This window comes from Lynx rufus, unplaced genomic scaffold, assembly GCF_022079265.1.
Source record: "Lynx rufus isolate CCGP_SWC_20201006 ecotype Redwood Valley unplaced genomic scaffold, mLynRuf1.p SCAF_4, whole genome shotgun sequence".
Lineage (NCBI taxonomy): Eukaryota > Metazoa > Chordata > Mammalia > Carnivora > Felidae > Lynx > Lynx rufus.
Window position 1 is genome coordinate 31468637 of NW_025814856.1, and position 25509 is coordinate 31494145.

Genomic DNA, 25509 nt, shown 5'->3' on the forward strand with positions numbered 1-25509 from the left:
TTGTGGGAATCCAGTATTTTTTTTTTTAATTATCTATTCTTATTAACCTCATTCATCTGTCTCATAAAAGATGTAAACTAAGCCTGGCCATACAGAACACGTATCCTAACAAATATAATTAGCACTAAATATTTAGCCTTGCCGTTACAACCTTTCAGAGGCAGAACAAACCCCAAAGATCACCTCAGTACAAACATTCTCACCGGGGGCTTAGAAGCAAGTGGTTAGAAGCAACGTGCCCGGGATCACTCGGCTCAGGGGTCGCGTTGCGAGAGGGTATCCCCGTCTCCTGTCGGCCACACGACTGCCTCCATAAGCCACAGTCGAAAAAGAAAAGAATTCCCCCTGTCTCACCAAGTAGTAAGTATAAAGGAAAGCCACATTGCTTACTACGTCAGAGTACCACTCTCTCTGTATTGCATTTAATTATAATCAATTACTGGGACTGTTGTTTTTCAGATGCCCACGTGTGGAGGGTTATCACTCTCTATCCAGACACAGAGCCTGGGTTGCCGAGGCTCAGATGTATTTTGTCATTCTCGTGCTCTTTAACAGTCTGAGGGTTCGGAGATGACCAGACCTTAAGGAAACCCAGTGTAATGGAAATGGAAATGCAAATGGAAACACTAATAGTTATTTCCCAGAATTGGTTGGATTAAATGATATAATGTACGTGAGCATACCATGAATTGTCTTAGTGGAGCTGAGTTTTTTGGTTTTTTTGCTGTTTTCTTTTCGTTTATTTTTTGTATCCTGGGTCTCTTACAAGGCCGTGAGGTCTCTGTAAGGTCTTAGCCTATTATCTTGACCTCCGTGTCTGCAAAGACTGGTCTTACAATATACACAGGGCCTTGTCTTATAATCTGCTCAGTAAATATTTGTTGAATTTATGAATCGGTGTTTGAGTGTGTGAAGAGGTTACATCTTTTCCTTTATCCGCAATACTAGAGGAATTTAGTGGATTGACTGATACCCTGACCAAAGTTATGTCCACATCCCAATCCCCAGGAACTGTGAATGTGACCTTATTCGGAAAAAGGGTCTTGGCAGATGGAACTAATTTCAGGACGCCCAGATGAGATCTTCCTGGATTATCTGGATGGAACCCTGTTTTAAAAAAAATTTTTTTTTCAACATTTATTTATTTTTTGGGACAGAGAGAGACAGAGCATGAACGGGGGAGGGGCAGAGAGAGAGGGAGACACAGAATCGGAAACAGGCTCCAGGCTCTGAGCCATCAGCCCAGAGCCCGACGCGGGGCTCAAACTCACGGACCGCGAGATCGTGACCTGGCTGAAGTCGGACGCTTAACCGACTGCGTCACCCAGGCGCCCCGATGGAACCCTGTTTTAATCTATTCGAGTTACTATAGCAAAAACAGCATAAAGGGCACCTGGCTGGCTCAGTCTGTAGAACATGTGACTCGATCATACACATTGTGGGTTCGAGCCCTGCATTGGGTATAGAGATTACTTAAAAATAAAACCTTTAAAAAAAATCACAAAACACCAAAAATTGGGTGACTTATAAACAACGAATATTTGCTTCTGTCAGTTCTGGGGGCTGGGAAGTCCCAGATCAAGGTGCAGCAGATTTGATGTCTGGTGAGAGGCTGCTTCCTGATTCACAGACAGCCATCTCACCACTGTGTCTGCCCTCACATGGTGGAGGGGATAAGGGATCTGTCTGTGGTCCCTTTTATAAGGGCACTCATCCCATGCACTCTCGTGGCCTAATCACCCCTCAAGGGCCCCACCTCCTAATACTGTCATGTTGGGGATTAGGTTCCAACAGGAGTTTCGGGGGGGGGGACATGAGCCCTCAGTCTGTAGCATACCTAAATCCAGTAACAAGGGTCCATATGAGGCCCAGAAAAGAAGTCACAGAAACAGAGGAGGTCATGTGAAGACAGAGGCAGAGAGACTGGGCTGATAAGAGCCAAAGGAAGGCCAGCAGCTATCGGAAGCTAGAATTAAAAAGGAATAGTTGTCCCCTAGAGCATCCAGAGGGAGCATGGCCCTGCTCCCAACTGGATTTCCGACTTCCGGCTTGCAGAACCATGAGAGAATAGATTTCTGGTGTGTGTGTGTGTGTGTGTGTGTGTGTGTGTGTGTGTGTGTGTGTTTTAATATTTACTTATTTTTGAGAGAGAGAAAGCATGAACAGGAAAGGGACAGAGAGAGAGGGGGACAGAGGATCTGAAGCAGGCTCTTTTGCTGACAGCAGAGGGCCCGACGCGGGGCTCGAACTCACCAACTGCAAGATCAGGACCTGAACCAAGACTTAACTGACCAAGCCACCCAGGAGCCCCTGGATTTCTGCTATTTTAAGCCACCCAGTGTGTGGCCATCTGTCACGGCAGCTCTAGGGAACTAACAGGCCTGCGTGCGGGAGGCATCGGGAAGCCCTGGAAGACGTAGTCAAGGGACAGCGACCCGTGTTTTGGCGTCTAACTCTACATACATCCAAACATTTTACCCAGGTTGGATCAGCCCGGAGCTGGAATTTTGGCGGGGGTACATTAGCCTCTGAAGTTGCACTGCAAACGGGACAAGAAATTCTGAAAAGGCACCCAGATTACTTCCTTTTCCTAGGAGAATATACACCGTGTATCTCCTCTTCCCTCCATCGGCCAGACACCCAGGACAGCCAGTACTTACAGATAATAACCATTTTTTGCTGAGAGGCAGAGAGGCCCCTTAGACATCCCGGGAGGAACCAAAGAGCAGGGGGACATTCAGTCTGGAGTTTGGGGGCGGAGATCAGAGGTGACAGCCAGGATGAAACCAGCCGCCGCCTTGCGCTCCGGGTTTATGCGCCCAGTTGGGCCTTGACTTGCCCTCCACTGAGCTGACCGCTGTCACTCTACCTGCTACTTGGCCCATCTCTGAAACCAGCCACTTCATTCTTCCCGTTCCTCCGCTGCTCTCCCAGCCCTCGGCCAATCGTGTGGGCCCTGCCTCGAAAATGGAATCCAGTCACTTGGCCCAATGTCCATTGGTACTACAGGCCGCCATGCTTTCTGGATGGGACTATTTTGCGTGTCTCCCCCGAGCGGGGGTCGCGCTCATCTTCTTCGTACGGCACCAAATTTCAGTAGTCAGTGTGGCTGAAGCCAGCCCTGGGCGGGACCGGTTTAAGAGCTTCTTCCTAACTGGTTTATTTGCTTTAATCCCTGTCGGATTACATTGTGTTTTCCAACTGGTAGCAGCCAGAGAAAGTTTTGGAAACCTTAAGCTAGGTCAAATGACTTCCTCGCTGATTGGAAAGAGAATTGAGGAGCCTTACTCTGTGGATAACGTATAGACTGTCCCCATATCATCCTGCCCCTTCTCCGATTTCATCTCGTCCCACTCCTCCTGCCCCAAGTATATAGCCCAAACCTGGATTCCCTGCTGCTCATTTATTTATTTGTTTATTTATTTAATATTTTTAAAGTTTATTCATTGAGAGAGAGAATGAGAGAGAGAGAGAGAGAGAGAGAGAGAGAGAGAGAGAATCCCAAGCAGGTCTGCACTGTCAGTGTGGAGCCCAATATGGGGCTTGAACTCAGGAACTGAGAGATCATGACCTGAGCCGAAATCGAGTCGCCTGCTTAACCGCCAGAGCTAACCCAAGGGCTCCACTGCTGTTCTTTTAAAATGCCAAGCACACGCCTACCTCAGGGCCTTTGCCTCTACTCTTTTCTCTACCTGAAACACTACCCTGCCAGATACCTTCGTGGCCTTGTCCCTTCCATCATTCAGTCTCTGATCCTGTGTCACCTCCTCCCAGAGACCATCTCAAACCACCCTATAAAACAGCACTCAGTCCTTACTTTCTAACCCTCCTTTTTCTAACCGCTGCCTTACTTTTCTTCCCTTCATAGTGCACTCCATGTCAAAAGAATGGCCTTGGACACTGTGCTTAAAAATTCCTCACCCTTGAGGGCTCCTGGGTGGCTCAGTCGGTTCAGCCTCCGACTTCAGCTCAGGTCATGATCTCGTGGTTTGTGGGTTCGAGCCCCGCATCAGGCACTGGGTTGACAATACAGAGCTTGCTGGGATTCTTTCTCTCGCCTTCTCTCTGCCCCTGCCCTGCTTGCCCGTGCTCTCTTTCTCTCAAAATAAATAAACTTCCAAAAAAATTCCACATCCCTCTGAGAGATATTCACAACATAATTAGAAAGCTGTAAATGTTGTGTGGCTTTAGGACTATGAAGGGAGAAGAAAAAAAATATTCTGGTCAGGTTCACAAGTCTTTTAGATCTAGGAATAGATGTACCTATCTGTAAAGTAAATGAAATATAACACCAAGAATGTGGCCATCTGGGTGAAGAGTCATGAATTACATGGGACTCTAAGAGGAGTGAAGCCACCACTTTCTTCTTTAGACAATGCTTAAAAAGGGGTTGAGGTATCACATGACACTTCAATTACCTAGCAATAGCCTCATGATACTCAATGAACCTGGAAGGCACCCCCCCCACCCCTAACCTGGAGGGGTTGACATCATTGTTCCTTAAAGGTTAAGCATATTACTACCCTTAGGAAAAGTACAATTAATTATAAAACGGTTTAAGATAATTAAATCCATAGATTAATATTTTATTTTATTTTTAAATTCTTTTTTAATGTTTATTTATTCTTGAGATAGAGACAGAGACAGAGTGTGAGTGGGGGACGGGTGGAGAGAGAGGGAGACACAGAATCTGACGCAGGCTCCAGGCTCTGAGCTGTCAGCACAGAGCCCGATGCGGGGCTCGAACCCACAAACCGTGAGACCATGACCTGAGCCGAAGTCGGACGCTCAACCGACTGAGCCACCCAGGCTCCCCTGTATTTTAAATATTTCAATATCAAAATGTAAATTTTATATGCTTAAAAAAAATTTTTTTTAATGATTTATTTTTGAGATAGAGAGAGACAGAGCATGAGCAGGGGAGGGGAAGAGAGACAGGGAGACACAGAATCTGAAGCAGGCTCCAGGCTCTGAGCTGTCAGCACAGAGCCTGACGCAGAGCTTGAACTCAGGAACCGCGGTATCATGACCTGAGCCGAAGTCGGACCTTAACCGACTGAGCAACCCAGGCACCCTTTATGTGCTTATTTTGTTTACAGTAATTTGATCTATTAGAATGAACAGATCAGCCTAGTAGCAGCCATTTAAAATATGTAATTGAGTAAGAATGGATCCTGACTTAGGATTTTAATTTGAAATCTTATGAAGTTTACATATAACGTTAGAACATTAAGATGCTTTAAGGATCACCATATTTATTAGCTTAATTTAATAGCTTTATAAAAATTACTTAAGCACCTGGGAAGATTTGTCAATAACACAAATGAGCTACTAAAAAAATGAAACTGAATACACAAAATTTATAAATGTAGCTTAATTAAGTTTGCAAATGCAATCAGACATTTTCCAAATGGCCTTTAGAAATGATGGCTCACGTGTTTCAGGCTTAAAAGTAAATGTATAAGCTGAGCTTAAACCCTTGCTTTTTTAACAATTTTTTTAAATTGTTAATTTCTTTTTTTTTAATGTTCATTTAATTTATTTTTGAGAGAGAAAGAGAGAGAGCGTGCACATGTGTGAGCAGGGGGTGGGGGCAGAGAGAGAGAGAGAGAGAGAGAGAGAGAGAGAGAATCCCAAGCAGATTCCATGCTGTCAGGGCAGACCCTGATTCAGGGCTTGAACTCATGAACCGTGAAATCATGACCTGAGCAGAAAAGAAAAGTTGGACACTTAACCAACTGAGCCACACAGGCACCCAGATGAATTGTTAATTTCTAAAACCAAGATACACGTCACAATAGTCTTTTCTGTACCCCCAAGCCATCAAGCACTTTAGACATTATTTACCTCTTTTATCTCCCATTAGAACGTAAGCCCAAGAGTGGTAATGTGATGTTAATTTCCTAGGGTGCTTTCCCTCCTCGGGCCCTGTGCTGCATTTAGCAAATGCTCAGGAAAATGTTGAGTGGAGGTGAACACTCTTTGACCCGAGGTCCTGTATGATTCCTGGGCTCTTACTATATCCTAAAAGACAGAAGTTCAGTGACGCTGTGGAACACAGCCAAGATGCTGAACAAAGTCGGACGGAAGGGTTCAGGGACGGCCCTCGGACCCAGACTTCCTGGGTGTTCTGCTCTTCAAGGACCTCTGCCTCCTTCCCAAGGTCTCCAATGCACTCAAAGCACGTGTTACACCTTTTACAGGGCTCACCCTTGTGGGGTTACTTATGTACTCATTTCACGTTCTTCTGAAGGGCCAAAAGGCTCCAACATCCTCACATGCCTTTCAAAAGAAGGAACGACCGAAGAAAAGCCTGGACAAAGAGCACTTTGGTAAAGCACACTCTGTGGACACCCCTGCTGCAGAGGTTAACAGCCCAGGCTTTGCGACGAGGCCGCTGGGATCCGGTCCGAATTCCGTGGCGGGGGCGGTATGCGACTTCAACCCGCCTTTAAGAAACACGGCGAGGGGCGCCTGGGTGGCGCAGTCGGTTAAGCGTCCGACTTCAGCCAGGTCACGATCTCGCGGTCCGGGAGTTCGAGCCCCGCGTCAGGCTCTGGGCTGATGGCTCGGAGCCTGGAGCCTGTTTCCGATTCTGTGTCTCCCTCTCTCTCTGCCCCTCCCCCGTTCATGCTCTGTCTCTCTCTGTCCCAAAAATAAATAAACGTTGAAAAAAAAAATTAAAAAAAAAAAAAAAGAAACACGGCGAAAGCTTCATGCTTTAAAAACACACGCTAGCCTCCATCTGCTTACCAGGCAAGATGAAAGGAAAAACCAAACCCAAGACACGAGCGAAAACATTTAAAACTGTTTGCCTAAGATAGGTCAAGAGATAGCGGCAAATGTAAAAAAGTCTTACCGGGACGGCAGGCCTTTGGGAGAAGGATTTCAACCTGGTTTACATTTCAGCTTCCATATTTATAAACAGAATGAAATCTGGCGGGAAGGAGCACGGGAAGGTAAGCCTTTCGGTAAATAGTTCAGGAGGCACCAGAAGCTGCTTCCGGGGATGGGCCATCAAGGTGTAATTGGGTATAGCTGGAAGGTAGGGTGGGGAGGAGAAACGAACAGACCAGGGCTTCTCAGATTTTAAAATGCACTCACCAGCTGGGCATCTGGTTAAATACTGCTTCTGATTGAGTAGGTTTGCGCTGGGGCTGAAAGATTCTGACTTTTTAACGGGGTTGCAGGTAACGCCAAGACTTCTGGTCTGTGCCGCGCGCGTTGAAGAGCAGCAATGGTCTGTGGTGGGAAAGCATTATACGCCCCAAAACCAAACCCCTGAGCTGCAGAAGTACAGATAGGGACGGGGCTATTTTTACTCTCAGCAGAGCTGTGTCTTAGAGGTTATGTATCTTAACACAAACCGCCTGGTAAGATTGATCTATTTGCTCAGTTGATGGGGCATTGACTAGGTGCTTGGCACTGTGCCAAGGGGTGGGGGTGCGGTAGTAAGTAACCAGGACTCCGTCTCTGACCAGGAGGTGTTTCTATTCCAGTATGGGAAGTCAGACAATAAACTCAGAAACACATACAGAAATAACGCAAGCAAAAAAAAAAAAAAAAAAAAAAAGGTGAAATTGTGATAAATAGCAAAAGAAAATAAAGCAGGGCTATGGATTAGAGAGTGGTTTGGGAAGGAGGGCTGTTGAGAAGGGGTGAGAAGTAACCAGCATGCAAAGCTCTAGGGGAAGAGTGTCCCAAGCAGGTAGTGCAAAGGTCCTAAATTGAGAAACATCTTGGCAAGTGTGAGGTAAGGGAACTCACTGCAGTGGAGGTATAGTGACAAACAGGGGAAGAAGAATTAGCCCAGAGCCAGGTTACGGTAGGGGGCCTGGATTTATCTTGAGCGTAATGAATGGGTTGCCCTTCCAGGGCTTTAGGCAAAGGAGTGACAAAAACATGTTAAAAACACCACTCTGATTAATCCTAAAATCATTAGTAGTGGCAGAAGCAGCCATTGCGTGCCTCCTAGTAAAATAGAAATTGGATGGCATTCTGTCACTGATGAAATAGTTTGCTGAATATAATTCTTTAAATCTAACATCTAGTGGGGCGCCTGGGTGGCGCAGTCGGTTAAGCGTCCGACTTCAGCCAGGTCACGATCTCGCGGTCCGTGAGTTCGAGCCCCGCGTCGGGCTCTGGGCTGATGGCCCAGAGCCTGGAGCCTGTTTCCGATTCTGTGTCTCCCTCTCTTTCTGCCCCTCCCCCGTTCATGCTCTGTCTCTCTCTGTCCCAAAAATAAATAAACATTGAAAAAAAAATTAAAAAAAAAATCTAACATCTAGTTTATAGGAACATAAACATACAGCAGATAAACGAACAAGTTCAAGGACATCACAAGGAAGCACTCAGATAAATCCAGCTGGTGGAACCATTGGCCTCCCTTCTTTGCAACCAATCGATGGCACGAAAAAGGGGAGGAGGGTGTTGGAGATTGAAAGAGAGTTAAAAGATACCACAAATTTATGCAGTGGGTGGATGTTAATGGATCGTCGTTCCAATAAACTATCCAATGTCCCCCATAAGGGACATTGCAGGGATAACTGAAAACATTTTAAGATAGAAACAGGAACTTAGGTGATATAAGGAATTATTTTAGGGGCACCTGGGGGGCTCAGTCGGTCAAGCACCTGACTCTTGATTTCGGCTCAGGTCACGATCTCGCGGTTTGTGAGTGTCAGCCCCGGGTCGGATTCTGTGCTGACGGTGTGGAGCCTGCATAGGTCTCTCTCTCTCTCTCTCTCTCTCTCTCTCTCTCTCTCTCTCTGTCCCTCCCATGCTCCCGCCCTCACTTGTTCTCTCTCACTCTCTCTCAAAATAAACAAATAAATAAACTTTAAAAATACAATAAATAAAGGAATTATTTTAATTAGTTTAGAGGTCATAAGGCATTGTGGTTAAAGAGGAGAATGTCTCTTTTTTAGAAGAATCTAGGAGTAAAAGCTCATGATGTTTGAAATTACCTAAGGATTTGCTTCTTGTGAATAGAATACAGCAAAAGGGATAGGGTCCCTCCTCCTAGATTAGGTTATAAGGACTATGACATCCACCTTGCTGGCACTCTCTTTCTGGCTCTTTCTGCTTGTTCACTCCGATCAGAGATCCACTCTGGATCTACGGAGAGATCCACTGGCAAGAACTGAGGGTAGCATCTGGTCACCAGCCTCCTGGGAACTGAATCCTGCCAACAACCGTGGGCATGAACTTGGAAGCGGATGCCCCCTAGTCAACCTAGAACTGACTTTAGCCCCTGCCAACGTCTTGAGTGGAGCCTGTAGGACACTCGGAAGGGGTCTCAGACCCAGCTAAGTCCTACCTGGGTCACTGATCCGCAGACGCTACTGTGAGATAAACGTGTGCATCGTTTTATGTTGCAAAGTTTTGGGGTGATGTGTTGGATGTGCCACATTGGCATGAGATCAATGCCATGATTGCCCCGACTTACAAACGACGTACAAACCAGGAAGCGGAGGTCTAGAAAAATATGCGAGTTGTCCAGATTTGAGAGACTGTACTCTTCACCGCCACACGCTCGCCAAGACGGTTTTGACGCCCTTCCTCTGGGACCTCGCGCCAACGCAGAGCACTTTGGTCTCTGTGACCGCGGAGCCAAGTCTATTTCTTAGGCGCTGGCGATGACTAGAAGGCATGTTCATTACCAGGGAAACCTTTTATTCCATAGAAAAATGGAGCCATAAATGATTTAGCACACACGAGGAGGCAGAGGTGGAAATTGCTGCTGAAAACCTGCTCCTATCTGGGCACCAGATCGGGACTGGAACAGAAGCTTGCCCTTTCAGAACGGCTCACATCCTATACCAATTAAGTGTTTGGGGAAGCCGACAATGGCTTCCTGATGTGGAAATCGCTTTGAAACATGTAGGCTGGTAGTTAAAGCCATTAGTCCCACTTGGGCTTCAAAGACAACTACAAAGAAAATATTTTGTAAATTGTGCAAGAAGCATGGATTTGCGAACCCCGGGGTTAGCCCAAACTGGCCAAGCAATTGCTTTTAACACTTGAGCTCCTAACTGGTCTAATACCTGGGCAGAGATGGAAAATAAACCTCACTTCAGACAACGCTGGGCCTCTTAAAAGCCACAGGTCTCTGCACCAGACAGCTGTCGAGGGAAGAGCTTGGCTCTTGCCCCAGACAAAGAGGTTTTATTTCAGACACTGTGTCACTGTGTCGAGGGAATGCAAATGAGCCCAGCGTTTCTCTCCCAACCTTTCCCTGTTGGAACCGGGCTGCTGGTCAGGCAGCAAGCTGGATAGGACGCTGAGGCCGCCATCTTTAAGGGCTTCTCAGTCGTATGAAAAGGTGAGCCACAAAGAGAAATGGAAGAGGAGGAAAGTCTTACTAATTAACTGGAAACTGACTTCATCCTGACTTCTCAGGGGCCCTGTGGCTCTTAACTGTTGCTGGTGTCTTGTTCAGGACATAGTCGAACACTCACAGGAAGTGTTCCGGGGGGGGGGGGGGGACCATTTTCTTTCTTTCTCTGCTTGCTCATATGCAGCAAAGTTCGAAATTTCCTCTTCCTTGTGTGGAAACTCAGTGGTTCAGGAGGGAGGAGATGTTGGCTTTGGATCTCGCCTGCCCCAAGTGCTTCAGACCCTGGGAGTCAGGCTGTCAGACTCAACCTTCCATGTCCTCAGCTTTAAAATGGGAATAAAAACAGTGGTTCCCCCAGAGGGCAGTCGTGAGTTTTCCATGAAAGGACACATGCAAAGCACAGGGCTCAGGGTGAACGGGACCCTCTGAAGTTGGGCAACAGAGCAGCTCCGGCCTGTCATACAGTATAATGGTCTCCAGAAAAAAGAGAACCAATAGGAGATATCAACCAGATATAGATATCTGTACAGAATATACAGAGGGGCACCTGGGTGCCTCAGTCCATTAACCATCTGACTTTGATTTCGGCTCAGGTCATGATCACAGGGTGGTGGGATCGAGCCGCACATCAGGCTCTGTGCTGAGCATGAAGCCTGCTTGGGATTCTCTCTCTCTCTCTCTCTCTCTCTCTCTCTCCCTCTGACCCTCCTCCACTAGCGTGCTTCTCTCTCTCTCTCTCAAAATAAATATATACACATTTTAAAAAACAAAAACAAAACTATATATAGAGATAGACAATATATGCTATTATACTATCTAAAGAGAGATTTGTCTTTTTTTTTTTTAATTTTTTTTTTTCAGCGTTTATTTATTTTTGGGACAGAGAGAGACAGAGCATGAACGGGGGAGGGGCAGAGAGAGAGGGAGACACAGAATCGGAAACAGGCTCCAGGCTCTGAGCCATCAGCCCAGAGCCTGACGCGGGGCTTGAACTCCCGGACCGCGAGATCGTGACCTGGCTGAAGTCGGACGCTTAACCGACTGCGCCACCCAGGCGCCCCGAGAGATTTGTCTTGATGGCTTACGCGATTATGTAGGCTGGCAAGTCCAAAATTTGGCAAGCAGACTGGCAGGCTGGAGACCCAGGAAGGAGCTGATGTTGCAGTGTGAAGGCAGTCTAGAGTCTAGAATTCCTTCTTCCTACATTTTGGAAAAGGAAGCAAAGAACTGTAGGATTTTGTGAGCAAATGGAATACACAAGGGGACATACACAAAAACCTAGTTTTCTAACCTATAGGACATGGAGTTGAGTCAATACCTTTGTACCTTCTCCACAGTAGCCCTTCCCAAATTAACGTATAGATTGTACATAGCCTTTATTAATGTTTTACATATATTTTCTAATAGCTAAGAGACACCGAACAGTTACTCCATGCCAGGTAATGTTCTAAATGCTTTAAATGTATTAGCACATTGAATCCTCTCGGCAACCAAATAACACACGAGCCACTATTATCCCTCACGACATGAAGAGGAAAGTGAGGCTGGGTAGTGGAGGCAACATGTCCAAGGTTACCCAGCCGGGAGTGGAGGAACCAAGCAAGCCATCCCACTTGTTCTAGGGCCTGTAGGTACTGACCGTAGACGACAATAGGCAGAGGTTAAGTGCTGGAGTTGGGGGAGTGTGGGAAACGGATGCTGCCCGGAGAGGCTCAGGCTGTGTGGGAAGAAGGAAACTCCAAAAGAGGGTCCCCCTCCTGGGCAGAGAGAGAGAGAGAGAGAGAGACAGGGGCAGGTGGATCAAGGCACACTAACTGAATGTCAGCTTTGGAGTCATTCTGTGGTTTTCTTTTCTTTTTCTTTTTTGAAGTTTATTTATTTATTTATTTATTTAGAGCGAGTGAGAGGGAGAGAGAGAGAGAGCATGCAAGCAGGAGAGGGGCAGAGAGGGATGGAGAGAGAGAATCCCCAGCAGGCTTGGCACTGTTAGTGTGGAGCCCAACACGGGGCTGGATCCCACAAACCATGAGATCATGACGTGAGCCAAAACTGAGCCAGACACTTAAATGACTAAGCCACCCAGGCGCCCCTAGATTTCTGTACATATCATTGTATGTCCTAAAAAGCCATCATAAGGTGGGGGGACCTTTGATTCTCTAGGGCGGTTCAGAGATATCCAAGTATAAGAGAAACCAGAAGTCAGTATGCTATCACCTCTGTATCATAGGAATTCTGTGTCCCAGGAAGTACATGTGAAAACACAGAATTCCTGTCGAGTTCAAAAGCCTTTGGACCAAGACAGAAAGGTATCTGTATATAAGAGCTGTGTGCAAAATCCAACCAAGCCATTTGTTGCAGACTTTGGAATGTGAGTGGAAAAAATTAGGCAGAACATGGAGAATTCAAATCCAGGAACATGGGCTATGGGAACAGTCCTGTCTTTAAGTTAAGGGTCATTGACACAAAGGCCAGTGTGGCCCATTTGGGATTTGGACGATCCAGTCAACATTGGACCAAAACCTCTGGTCCTGAAATGCATGAAGAAGGTATAACAGACAGAACCATGACCCCCAATGATGACCACGTCCCAATCTCCAAACATCTCACGGGGGATTACCTTACACATCACATGGGCTTTGCAGATACGATTAAGTTAAGGATCTCAAGATAAGGAAAATACTCTGGCTTATCTGGTGGGCCCAATGCCATCAAGAAGGAAGCAAGAGAGTCAAAGTCAGAAAAAGCTGTTGTAATGATGGAAGCAGAGATCATAGGGAGAAATTTGGAAATGCTACTTTTCATTTTTTTTTTAAGTTTATTTATTTTGAGGGGGGAGGGGCAGAGAGAGAGAGAATCCTAATCAGGCTCTGCACTGTCAGTGCAGAGCCCAATGTGGGGTTCGATCTCATGACCCTGGGATCATGACCTGAGCTAAAATCAAGAGTCAGACACTTAACTGACTGAGCCACCCAGGCGCCCTGAAGATGCTACTTTTCATGCTACCACTGCTGGGTTCAGAGATGGAGGGAGGGGCCAGGAGCCAAGGAACATAGGTGGCCTCTGGAAGCTGGAAAAGCAAGGAAATGGATGCTCCCCTAGAACCTCCAGAAGGAACACAGCCCTACTGACCCATTTTAGATGTCTTACCTCCAGAGCTCCGGATAATAAATGTGTATTGTTCTAAACCTGGCCTGAGGAAATCTGTTACAGCAGCAACAGGAAATAACTAGATACAGAAGGTTTCCCTAGGTGGAGTGAGAAGAACCATCCCGATTGTCTCCTGCTCCTGATCTGCCAATGGGAATCCCAGGGTCTATAACACGGTGTAGGAGGCACAGCTTTTATTCACGCTAACAGTCGGACTTAAGATATAAAAATGCTTAAGGGAATCAGAACCATTGTGTTAAGATTTTTGTGTTAGGAATTTGTAAACATTTAATAGCTTCTATAATTGCCATGATTTTACACATTTGAACCACGAGCATGGTAGCTTATAATGCCAATTTAAAACATGCCATTGAGTACTTGATTTAAATTAGTAATTTTACATTACAGCCATCCTGGATTAATTTTCTATTTGGGGATATTTAAAAGAACGTTATAAAAATTTTTTTTATTAATGTTTATTTATTTCTGAGAGAGAGAGACACAGAATCCGAAACAGGCTCCAGGCTCTGAGCTGTCAGCACAGAGCCCGACACGGGGATCGAACTCACCTGTGAGATCACGACCTGAGCTGAAGTTGGCACTTGATCGACTGAGCCTCCAGACAACCCTAAAAGAACTCAATGCCACTGATTTATGTAATATTTATATTATATGTTTGCATTTATAAAAAAATATTTAAGTACTCAGAAAGGTTTGCTTTAGTCAGATAATGGAAGGACTTAAGACAAATTTCATGAAACGTATAAATACCATAGAAAGTATTTGAAGGCTTTTAATTGACTGAAGATGAAGCCAACACTATTTAACAGTTTTTAAAAAGTAATTGCTAAAAACTAGACGGATACGTAAAATAATAGGATTTCTAGGCTGAACTCCAAAGCTTAAGAACCAGGTTTTTGCACTTGTAAATGTAATAAATTGACTCTTAGTTGTCTTTTCTACACATAAACGCCATGTTCGACTACTCTGTGATACGTGTACCAACAATGTGTAAGGCATATTTGTTCCTAAGTCCTACCAAAGTGCCATAGTACCAGCCACATAGTGATGTGGATATGTCTATGCAAAGTTGAATTTTATCTTCTTCCCCACTGTAGCTGGATGCCTCTCTTATAAGCGCTTTGAATATTTGCTCCTTTGTCCTGATAGAATATCATTGTGACTAATAATGCTGTAAAACTAGCTGGGTCACCTACTGACCACAAAACACGTACTTAGGGCTACAGAAAAACTGGTCTTCAAATTTCTTAGGAAAAAAAAATCATTATTTGGTTTTTTTAAAAGATAGCCTTCATGAGAAAAACTAAATTGATGGTCCGAGTTATCTTTAATTTTGAGGTACCTATTTTTTTTTTCAACGTTAATTTATTTTTGGGACAGAGAGAGACAGAGCATGAACGGGGGAGGGGCAGAGAGAGAGGGAGACACAGAATCGGAAACAGGCTCCAGGCTCTGAGCCATCAGCCCAGAGCCTGACGCGGGGCTCGAACTCCCGGACCGCGAGATCGTGACCTGGCTGAAGTCGGACGCTTAACCGACTGCGCCACCCAGGCGCCCCTTGAGGTACCTATTTGAGGGGAGTAGCAAAATCTTTGCAGGGTTAGGGGCTCTGCGGGTCTTATGCCCTTCCAGCAAAATCACCTCTAAACTCAGCAGAAAACATTGAAGGCTTCCCAGCGCAATGACCTAGCCTGGAGACCTCTCCCGCCATCTGTTGGTGACAGGTAGAGTTGCCCCGTACCTGCTGGGTCGGTCGGCTGTGGTACCCACAGCTTTGTTTGTAGCTGCAGAAGTTAATCAAGAAGGAATTTCTGACCACTTTATTTAAAACAGCAACACACTCAGGCACCCGGGTGGCTTAGTCAGTTAAGCCTCTGACTTTGGCTTAGGACATGAGCTCAAGGCTCATGGGTCCGAGCCCCGTGCTGTGCTCTGTGCTGACAGCTCAGCGCCTTTAGCCCGTGAAGCCTCCTTTGGATTCTGTGTCCCTGCCCCTCTCCTGCGTGTGCTCTCTCTCTCTCTCTCTCAAAAATAAATACATAAATAAATAAAGTAAATGTAAAATAGCAACACCCTCCCCTCAGGACACAGGGCAGTGCCTGTTCATCTTCTTAGCTTTATTTCTCCCTTTGTTCCCTCTCACCATCCCACACACTAGGTTTCACTTGCTATTTATTACTTTTGTATCAGAAGAGACAGAAAACTGGATGCACAAAGGCAAAGGGGACGGCAGCAGGTGTGAAAGCTCTGGCTACGAGGCTCGCGATGCCGAGGGAGTGATGTGGTGTGGCACGACAATATCTGGATGGCCATTGGGGAAAACAGGGTCAGATTTACTACCGGAAAACGACTGTGGAGTGCTTTGGTCGTGTCTTTGCTTATTTTCTTCTCCATCTGTCCCCACTATAATGCAAGCTCCGAAGGGCAGGTTTTTTTTCACTGCGGCTGGCAGAAGCTGCCATTTTGCCCATCAGCCACCCTTCCCTTCATCCTTTTAGTGACAGAACCCCCACCTCCACGTGGCATTTGCTGGGTGTGCGGTTGACCCACTAGAGAGCACGTTTCTCAGCCTCCCTTGCAGCTAGACAAGGCAATGCATCGAAGCAATTGCCAGTAGGTGGTGAATTAAAGTCCTTTAACTTCCAGATCTTGCCTGGAAATGACTGCCCCCTTCCTGCAGGCTAAACTCAGATGCGGTGAGGACAAGTCACTTCAGAACAACACCTGCGAGAATGGCTAAGATGCAAAACAGAAGGCGCCCAAGTCCTCCGATGACATACAGAACAGACTCCCCAACCGGATCTGACCTCTGCATGGTGAGGAGAGAGCAATAAATATCTGTCTTAACTTGCGATCTCTTCCTTATAGCCTCTGTTAGGAACTGATACGTGTCTCCCCAAAATTCATAGGTTGAAGTCCGAATGCGGCTGTGTTTGGAGACATGATCTGTAAGGGGGTAATCAAAGATGAATGAGGTCATAAGGGTGGGGACCTATCCAATCGGACTGATGTCCTCATCAGGAGAAACAGAGACCCCAAAGATCGCGATCTCTCTTTCTCTCAGTCCTCACACCAAGGAAAACCCATGTGAGGACACAGTAAGAAAAGGGATGTCTATGAGCTAGGAAGAGAGGTCTCACCCAGGTGAGACATCTGGAGCTTGGCCTTCTAGCCTCCAGAACGGTGAGAATAATTTCCATTGGATAAGCCACACGCTCTGCGGTATTGTGTTATGGCTCCCCCTAGTGGACCAATACAGCCTCTAGCCTGTACCCTAGAGCCTAGAACATGCCTGGAAATTCGCATGTGCACCCCTAGAGCCCAGAACACGCCTGGAAATTCGCATGTATGCAATAAATATTACTTAGATAAATAAACGAAAGAATAGAAAGACAATATTTAATTTGTATAGTGCTATAAAAATGTAAAAGATTAACAGACTCTAAAAGATCGTATCTGTCCATTCAGCCATCTACACATTCAGCCTTGTATCACCCTGGGTGTATTTGCAACCTCACCTCTGAACCCTTACCAGTGCCTTCTCTCCCACAGTCCACCCTCAGTCTATCCACTGTCAGCTCCTGTCAATCTCAACACCTAGATCACGCTGTAATTTTCTACTATTATGATGATCGCAGCTTTAGCCCAGATCCTATCATCTCTTGCTTCCTTGGTGATAATTGATTCTAAACCACTCCCTCGAACCCCTCTACTTGAACCTGTCACAGACTTTTAGTTGCGTCTCTCAGACTCATCTTGCGCTCTTTTGGAGGAACAGATCCCTCCTTTTATTCAGTTTGGCAATGTGCTCTGAGAAGCAACCCTTTTCCCCCACTGCTCCTGCAGCCTGGCTGCAGCCACGTGACTAATTTCTGGCTGAGGAGCTAAAAGGGAATTTGTTAAATGCGGTTTCTGGAACACCTTTTTTTAATTTTTCTTTTTTTTTAAACTTTATTTTTGAGACAGAGAGACAGAGCATGAACAGGGGAGGGGCAGAGAGAGGGAGACACAGAATCTGAAACAGGCTCCAGGCTCTGAGCTGTCAGCACAGAGCCTGACGTGGGGCTCGAACTCATGGACTGCGAGATCACGACCTGAGCCGAAGTCGGACGCTTAACCGACAGAGCCACCCCGGCGCCCCTGAAATACACTCTGTAATGTTGTAAGCCATTGCCGTCAGGGCTCTGAAATTAGCAGCGGAACGCAGTTCCTAACTGAAACAGCTCATGTCTCACTGTTGTAAATCAGTTTAAGCTTGCTGATGCAGAGTCTGAGGGCAGCTAGTTTGCCACCATTGATGCAGGGCTGAAAGGGTCTTCAGAAAACCATCTCACAAGTAAGTGGTAGGACTAACAATAGCCTCATTGTACAAATGAAGAAACTAAGGCTCAGGATCAGACAGTTAATATATGTCAGAGAAAGGCCTAGAACCCAAGTCTTAGATGATGCTTAGGGATGATAAGGGGTGGGACTGTGGCTGGTATGAGCTATGGGATTTGAGTTTGCCCGTGCATGCAAACACACACACACACACACACACACACACACACACACACACACACGGACTCTGGAGTGGATTCCTTTGGCTTTTGTCTGTCTTTATTCTATCTACCTTTTTCTGAAAACAAACCTTCCCCTCCAGGAACCATCCCTTCCAGCTGAAGCTGTCAATCACCCGGCCCTAGGTGGTACAGGATGTCAGCTCCCTCAACAATATGACTGGTCCAGAAGTGGATGTGTAACCCCATCAAAGCCAAACAGGGTTCTTTTGGGGATGGCTACTTATTTGCTGTACGTGAACATCTACTGGTGGTTGTCAGGATGAGCTCAACCAATTACATAGAGGGGCTGGCGACCTACTATTTGCTGTTTATTAGACTTCTTTGGAAAGCTCTCATATCCCTGGACACCATTAAGTCCATAGAGTAGAAAATACTGCTATATAAAATCAACAATCAAGCCCCTAAACCCACTGAAATCTCCTGTTTTGTTTGTTCATCTGTTCCCCATCATACAGACTCTTTCAGAAGAGACGAGTGATTTGAAGGGTGAAAACGCAGACCTGAGGGACAGACCCTGTCCCTTATCGACCTCTGGAATGGCAACTGTAATGGATGGGATTAAGAAAATGTGCATTTCTTCTCAATCCGGCAACCTTAAAAAAAAAAAAACAGATATATTTTCATTCCCAGTTGAATCAAGAGTCCAGAAACCAACACAAATGTTTGGATGTGGTCATGGTATTTATTCATAGTATATTTTCACAATGTATTAATAAAGGAGAATAACATTTATTCATACACTGAGTATAACTTCTTATGGAGCACTCTGGAGTTTGGGGTTGGAGGATACTCCCAGGTTCTTTCTAATCTCTTTGGGTTTTGGACGCGGGCAGGATTTCAAACAGTGAAGGTCTGCCACGGGTCATTGGCAATGACTCCCCTTCAATCAGGTTGGAAGGGCTGAGAGACACTGACTTCAGGACTTCCATTTTGGACATAAGTAACAAAGAGTGGGTTAATGGAAGATGGGAAAGACTCAGGTGTCTTCCACTCCACGGTTTACGTCTTCTCACAAATGCTAATTACTGAAGCAGCCATGAACTGGCAGGGTCTCAGGCTCATGGCCTGAAGAAAAGTCATGTCACCAGTCAATGCGTTTAGGCAGAAGGCAGTCCTGATGATGAGGAACTGGTTTTGAACTTCTCCGGGTGTGCTGGGGGTGCTGAAGGTCACCCCATCCTCAGCATCCTCTGTCTTGCAGCTGATAAACGGGGACACCATTATAGAACATCTTGGCAAAATGTCAAGAGGATCTCACTTTCTCAATATCACTCTGTAATGCAGTGGCTTTGGGGTCTCCTCCATTTAACTTCAGAGAGATCTAGGCACCATGAACTGAAGCAAAGTATTAATAACAGTAACAAAAAGAACAGAGTACAATCCTCTTCCAAAACAAGCGTGTCCAAAAATAAGAACAAGTGGTCTTGCTTTTCCAAGTGATTCTGTCCGTCGCATTCTGTCCTTCTATGCCTCCCTTTTATTAAACGTGTTTACATTTCTGAGTCTGGTGATCACTTAAATATATACATTATATAGCACCAAGGCAGCAATTTTTTTTTCCCAGAGATCACATGAAACTGAATAGTTAACATAACTAATGGCTGGTACAATCTGTGACATCGCTAAATTACTTGTTGGCGGATACTTTCCTAGAAATGCCAAAATACACTCACACGACTCTGTAGCACCTTGATGGCAGCTAGGTTGTTTTAAAAAGACAAATTACAATTTCGTAAAGGTCACAATAAAATATTTACAGATAGAAAGTAAACAATAGTGTACCGTGATAATGAAGGATCACTTTTGTCATAGTACTACATATAATGTAGAGTACGTAAAATGCAGTGATTTGACTGCAGGGGACAACATAATGCAAAAAGCAGTCATAATAGAATCATTTTACGTACAAAAATATTACATCACAATAAATAATTTCAAACATAAATATTAAACTTTACATCATTAGGATATTCCACATATATATACACACACACACATATATACAGATATATATGTGTGTGTGTGTATATATATGTATATATGTGCATATGTACACACACACACACACACTCATACAAGTCCTCACACGCCCACACGCACACAAATTTAAGGTGGAGGTATTGCATTACTATCCTTCATCCATCCCATAATGGCTTCCTTTTCAGAGCACCTGGAAATAAACCAAATAAGAAAAGTAAATCTCCTGTATCAACTGTGGTAAGTCAAGAGTAGATAAGTCAAAGATTTTTACGTACAGAATTTAAAAAATGACACTTGTTAACGTCTCTGGATTTTTAAAGTGATGTATGTCTGCTATAGGAACATGGACGTTTCAGGGGAGTATATAGAATAAAATAAACTCCTAGCCTGAAATCCCCCACGTGAGATAATGCTTTTCAAATATTGGCACCGTTCCTTCTAGTCTTTTTCCTAGACATACATGTAAATATTATGTATACACTCACTCAAATTTTACTACACATAAACACACACAATACTATTTTACTAGATATCAAATATGTAAAATACATTTAAAATGGGAATCTCTAGTGGCACCTGCTGACTTTGCCTGTCTCCATCCCATCTCATCTTTCCTGATAACAAACGCCTCTTTCCTCTTCTAAAGGAAGCTGTCAATCACCCAACTCCAGGTGGGTACATGAGTTCAGGACACTGTCCCCTGGACGTGGCGATTGGTTCAGAAGTGCCCATGTGGCAAACAAGAGCCTGCGTTCTTGTGCAGAATGAATGCTGGATGTGAGCGTTTATTTGGGGGCAGCTCATGCTGTTAGGGAAATGGTCTGCCTGAGAATGAAGCAAGCCTTGTTGGCTGATGGGAGAACAAATGAGTCCTGATGACTCCGTTTGAGCCTCTGGATGCAGCTATGCCTGCAGCTAGCCCACTGCCTGGATTTCTCAGTTCTTTAAGATGATAAGTTCCTTTTTTTTCCTGTTGCCTCTTGCAATAAAAACAATCCTAACTGAAGACCATAGTTTTGACTACGGATTTCAATTAAACACTGAAACACTGATACACAAATGTCAAGTAGGTACTCCTGTGTCAGGATCTTGAAGAGCCCTCCAGGAGAATGGACTGCTGAAAGCTTGAAATAAGTTGCAGAAGGGTCACATGAGTTGGCTGAACTCATACCTTGTAGCTGAAGGCGCGGGGACCAGAAAATGAGTGACCCATTCATTCCTCTGCCCAGCAGAGGGAGCACTTGCCAGCATAATGCAGTGAGACCAGGAATTCTCAAACCTTCACACGCATGACTCTCTTGTGGATTTGTTAAACTACAGATTCTGGTTTTGTAAGTCCAGGGGAAGGCCTGAGATTTTGCATTCCAACAAGTTCCCAGGTGATGCTGATCATTCCAGTCCTTGGATGACACGCCGAGTCACAAGCGTGTGGAACAGAGCATTAATTGAGAGCACTGGCTTTGGTGTAGGACACTGATGGGTTCCGCCGAAGGAATCTATTGTGATCGTAAGCAAGCTACTTAATTATGTGGGCCTGAGCTTCTATCTGTGCAATGAGGGTAAGTGGCCCCTCTTGTGGCTTTACTATGAGGTTCAATGAAATAATGCCAGCAAAGTGTTCAGCCTGGTGCCTGGCACAGTCACAGCTCAATGAATGTCATGAATATTATTAACGCAGTACCCTCGGGCAGTATCTCAAAAGTTAATCCGTAAGTCACTTGAATCAGAATTCCCTGTATCAAAAATACAGATTCTTAGATGCGCCAGAGACCTCAGGACCTCTAGAGATGGAGCCTGGCTAAGTTTTTAAAGAAAAACTGCAGAGGAATCTGACGCAGAAAGCCTAGGGACCTCCTATCCAAGGGCGGAGAACAGATGAACAGGGAAGATGAACAGGAAAGAAAAAGTTAGAACAGCCAGTCAGTTTCAAGATGCTTAACAGTAACCTTTCCGGGGGCAAATGACTTGGCTACATTTGCTAATCGTGAGTTTACAAAATAAGAGAGAGAGAGAGAGAGAGAGAAACGTGGGACCTACTTACCTTAACTATAAAATTCGAACCTCCAGGCCAGTGCCAGAGGACGGAGTACATTTCCCACAGTAGCCACCGCATTTTCCCATGACTCGGGTACCGTCCTGCAAGAAAACGCATGCTCTCAGACTCCCTGCCCGACTAGTGTTTCCAAGGCTTGCGCTGGCTTTTTGGACATCTTTCTTGCATGCACGGGAGGTAGGCCTTCTGAATAGAAGCAGACCCCAACGTCCCCACACGGTCTAAAGCAGAGGCTGACAAACTATGGTCTGTGGGTCCAATCCAGCTTGTTTCTGTGTGGCTCGTCAATCATCGATCAGGAATAGTGCTGACATTTTTTCAACGGCGAGAAGCAGCAAACCAAGAACCGAATCTCCTGACATTTGAAAATTATACGAAATTCAAGGCTCAGTATCCATAATAAAGTTTTATTGGAACACAGCCATGTTCATTCATTCATTCACTTAATGTCTGTGCCTGCTTCCGGGCTGTAAGAGCAGGATGGACGGTGGTGACAGCTCTCATTGCTTTGCACTGCGACTCAGCATACTGCAAACCACAGGGACACAGGGGTGACTTAACAGCGTTTGCAATGCTGTGCGTGTTGCCATATCCTAACATTGTATTTTGTTTCATTACCAGCGCATACCATCGTGTCAGAACAAGAAACGGAAAGGGACTGTGTATGTTCCTCTTTTAAGGCACTGTTGTATGTGAGCTATTCTGTTATCAAACTTAGATGGCAAAGCATTGTGTTTCTCATGCAATGACACCACAGCTGTGCCAGGAGAATACAATATACACCATCGTCACCAACCTCAGCCTCAGCACACGTTTCCAACTCACAAGGAAAGCCATGGTCATAAATTTAGAAAATTCAAAACCGAAGATCTCACCGTAGCATTGTTTCTTCCCAACGATAAAAAAGTGAAACCGAGTAGGGGCACCTGGGTTAAGCAACTGACTTCGGCTCAGGTCACGATCTCACGGTTCGTGGGTTTGAGCCCCGCATCGGGCTCAGTGCTGACAGCTCAGAGCCTGGAGCCTGCTTTGGGCTCTGTGTCTCCCTCTCTCTCCCCTCCCCTGCTCATGGTCTGTCTCTCTCTGTCTCTCAAAAAATAAATAAACATTAAGAAATTAAAAAAAAAATGAAACTGAGTAAAAATAATGAAACCAAGTAAGTTTCCAAGTGGCTGATGTATTAGCTAAGCCGGGAAAACAGTTTGCCCCATGGTGAGTTAAAGACATCCTTGTTTCATTGTTAACAGCTGAACAAATGTGTCCAGAGAAAATAAATTGTTCAAGACTACAATCGTTTTCGGGAGGAAAACAGTTGCTTGAAAAATCGATGACACTGACAGTAACATCAATAATCAATTAAAACACGAGGCAAATAATTTGGGGGGGGGTGTTGTTTTTTGTTTTTGGCTCCTGATGAGCTGATAGGTAGGTATTATGGATATCATTCAGTTGTTTATTTGAGATGATGCTGAGCATGAAGTGACTGCAGACTTGGCTTCCGGGAATAGTCTGTGGGAAATGAATTCAGGCAAGACAATTTCAAAGAGGCTGAGAAAACACTAGCACAGAACAGCTGAAGTGGAATCTACCAAGATGTGTTGGCAACTGACAGTGGTAAAAAAAAGTATGTGAATGCAGAGAAAGCTTTAGTTGGTCAAATTTACAAAGCTCATAAAAACGTAAGGTGTCTGAAGCCTATAATCACTTAACGTATTATCCATCAGTAGGTGCCTGGTGGAAAATAGAAGAATCCATCAGGTGTTACAGAGCCAGGATGAACAGCTTTTGCTACCACGACCTTATCCATCATCAGTTTTATAGACTTTCCTTGTCAGAACTAGAAACGGAACGCCCTGACCCATGCTGCCATCTAGCAGTTTGATAACTTAGCAGTGGACAGGTTGGACTGTGAACTTTCGAGCTCAGAGCTGGGATTAACATTTTTTTCTGAACGAGAGCCGCTCTCAGTCGCTGTAATTGGACACCCCCCTGGCTGTGCGCATTAGCTTTTGCTATGGATCTGACAATATTTCTTAGGGAATGGAACCTGAATTTCAAGGCAAAAGTGCATTTACAGGCACAGCTTACCCTGGGGTAAAGTCATTTTAACGTCAATTAACATTGTTCCAATCGTAAGTAGGGTGAAGCCGCTTTACGTGCTCTCCATTCTGCTGAGAATGAAGATAAGAAGCCGTACCTCAGGCCACGTACATTTTTGGTGAATGTACTTTCTGAGCTTGAGTGGCAGCACCCGCCCCATGTTTTGGACTTTGGGCTAAGTGCCGAGCAAATTTCATATCTCAAAATCCATTTAACAAGGCATTTGAGAAGCTTCTATCCTGCCTTCAATGGCAAGGGCTTAATCTGTGATGTAATGACGTACGAAAGGGCGAATACCAAGAGAAAAATCGAACAGGATTCCAGAAATGCTTGCCAAGGTGTGAATATGCTCAATTAAAAGGACATGGTTGTGGACTATATCAGTGGTTGACAATACTTATTTGTGTAAAAGAAAGTTTATAAAGATGAAATGCAGAAAATCTCATCGCTGACCCGCGTTAACAAATACTTATCATCAACTTTGACAACAGAGAATTAAGCAAAATATGCAGCTAGTTTAAGCAAAATATGATCATTTCTGAATATTCCATGGTTCTCACTGCTAAGTATGTTTACAAAAATATGTACTCAATTATTATTTTTAAAATTGAATCAATAAAAATGTTGTGCAAATTTGTTTTCACTCTTGTCAGATAAATACATATACAATAGCACTGATTTTTGCCCCCTGGCCGGCAAAGTCTAAAATATTTATAAGTAAGTATTCATTATTCAGTTTTTCACAGAAAAAGTTTGCTGGCCTGCGGTCGATCCCTTCCTGACTCTCCAGATGCTCTCATTTCCCTCCAGCCCACCCCTGACCTCTGCCTTTCGTTGGGTTGTTCTTCTGACGTGCCCCTTATAACACAGGGCCTTTGCACATGCAATACCATGGCCTATGCCTGGAACTCTCTTCCGTGTCCCTTGCCCATCTGTGTGCACTAGCCCACCCCAGTTTTTGACTGTTAAATTCTTCAGAACCCAGCCTAGCAGCCACTTTCTCTTAAAAATCTTCCTTACCCAGTTACCTACCACATAGCATCCTATAAAACTGGGTAATACTTTCTTTACATCTGTCTTCCTGCTAGAATGTAAGCCCCACGATGGCACGGTCAATGTCTTCTTTTGCTTTTAAAGTTTATCTATTTTAAGAGAAAGAGAGAGAGTGAGAGAGAAAGAGACAGCCAGTGAGCATCCTCATGGGAGGGGCAGAGAGAGAGGGAAAAAGAATCCCAAGCAGTCTCTGCACTGTCAGTGCAGAGCCCAATGTGGGGCTCGAACCCCAAGAATCATGAGATCATTACCTG

The 25509-nt window shown here is 45.0% G+C and overlaps 1 protein-coding gene across 2 annotated transcripts in view; it reads right to left on the reverse strand.

The window, feature by feature from the left end:
- Positions 1 to 22095: 22095 nt before the first annotated feature.
- Positions 22096 to 25509, reverse strand: part of ADAMTS9 (ADAM metallopeptidase with thrombospondin type 1 motif 9) — a 160787-nt gene continuing 157373 nt past the window's right edge. For both annotated transcript variants that reach the window (XM_047096973.1, XM_047096972.1), the window contains one exon: positions 22096 to 22185. In XM_047096973.1, coding sequence (XP_046952929.1) covers positions 22096 to 22185 — 90 coding nt within the window. The remainder of the gene's footprint in view (positions 22186 to 25509) is intronic.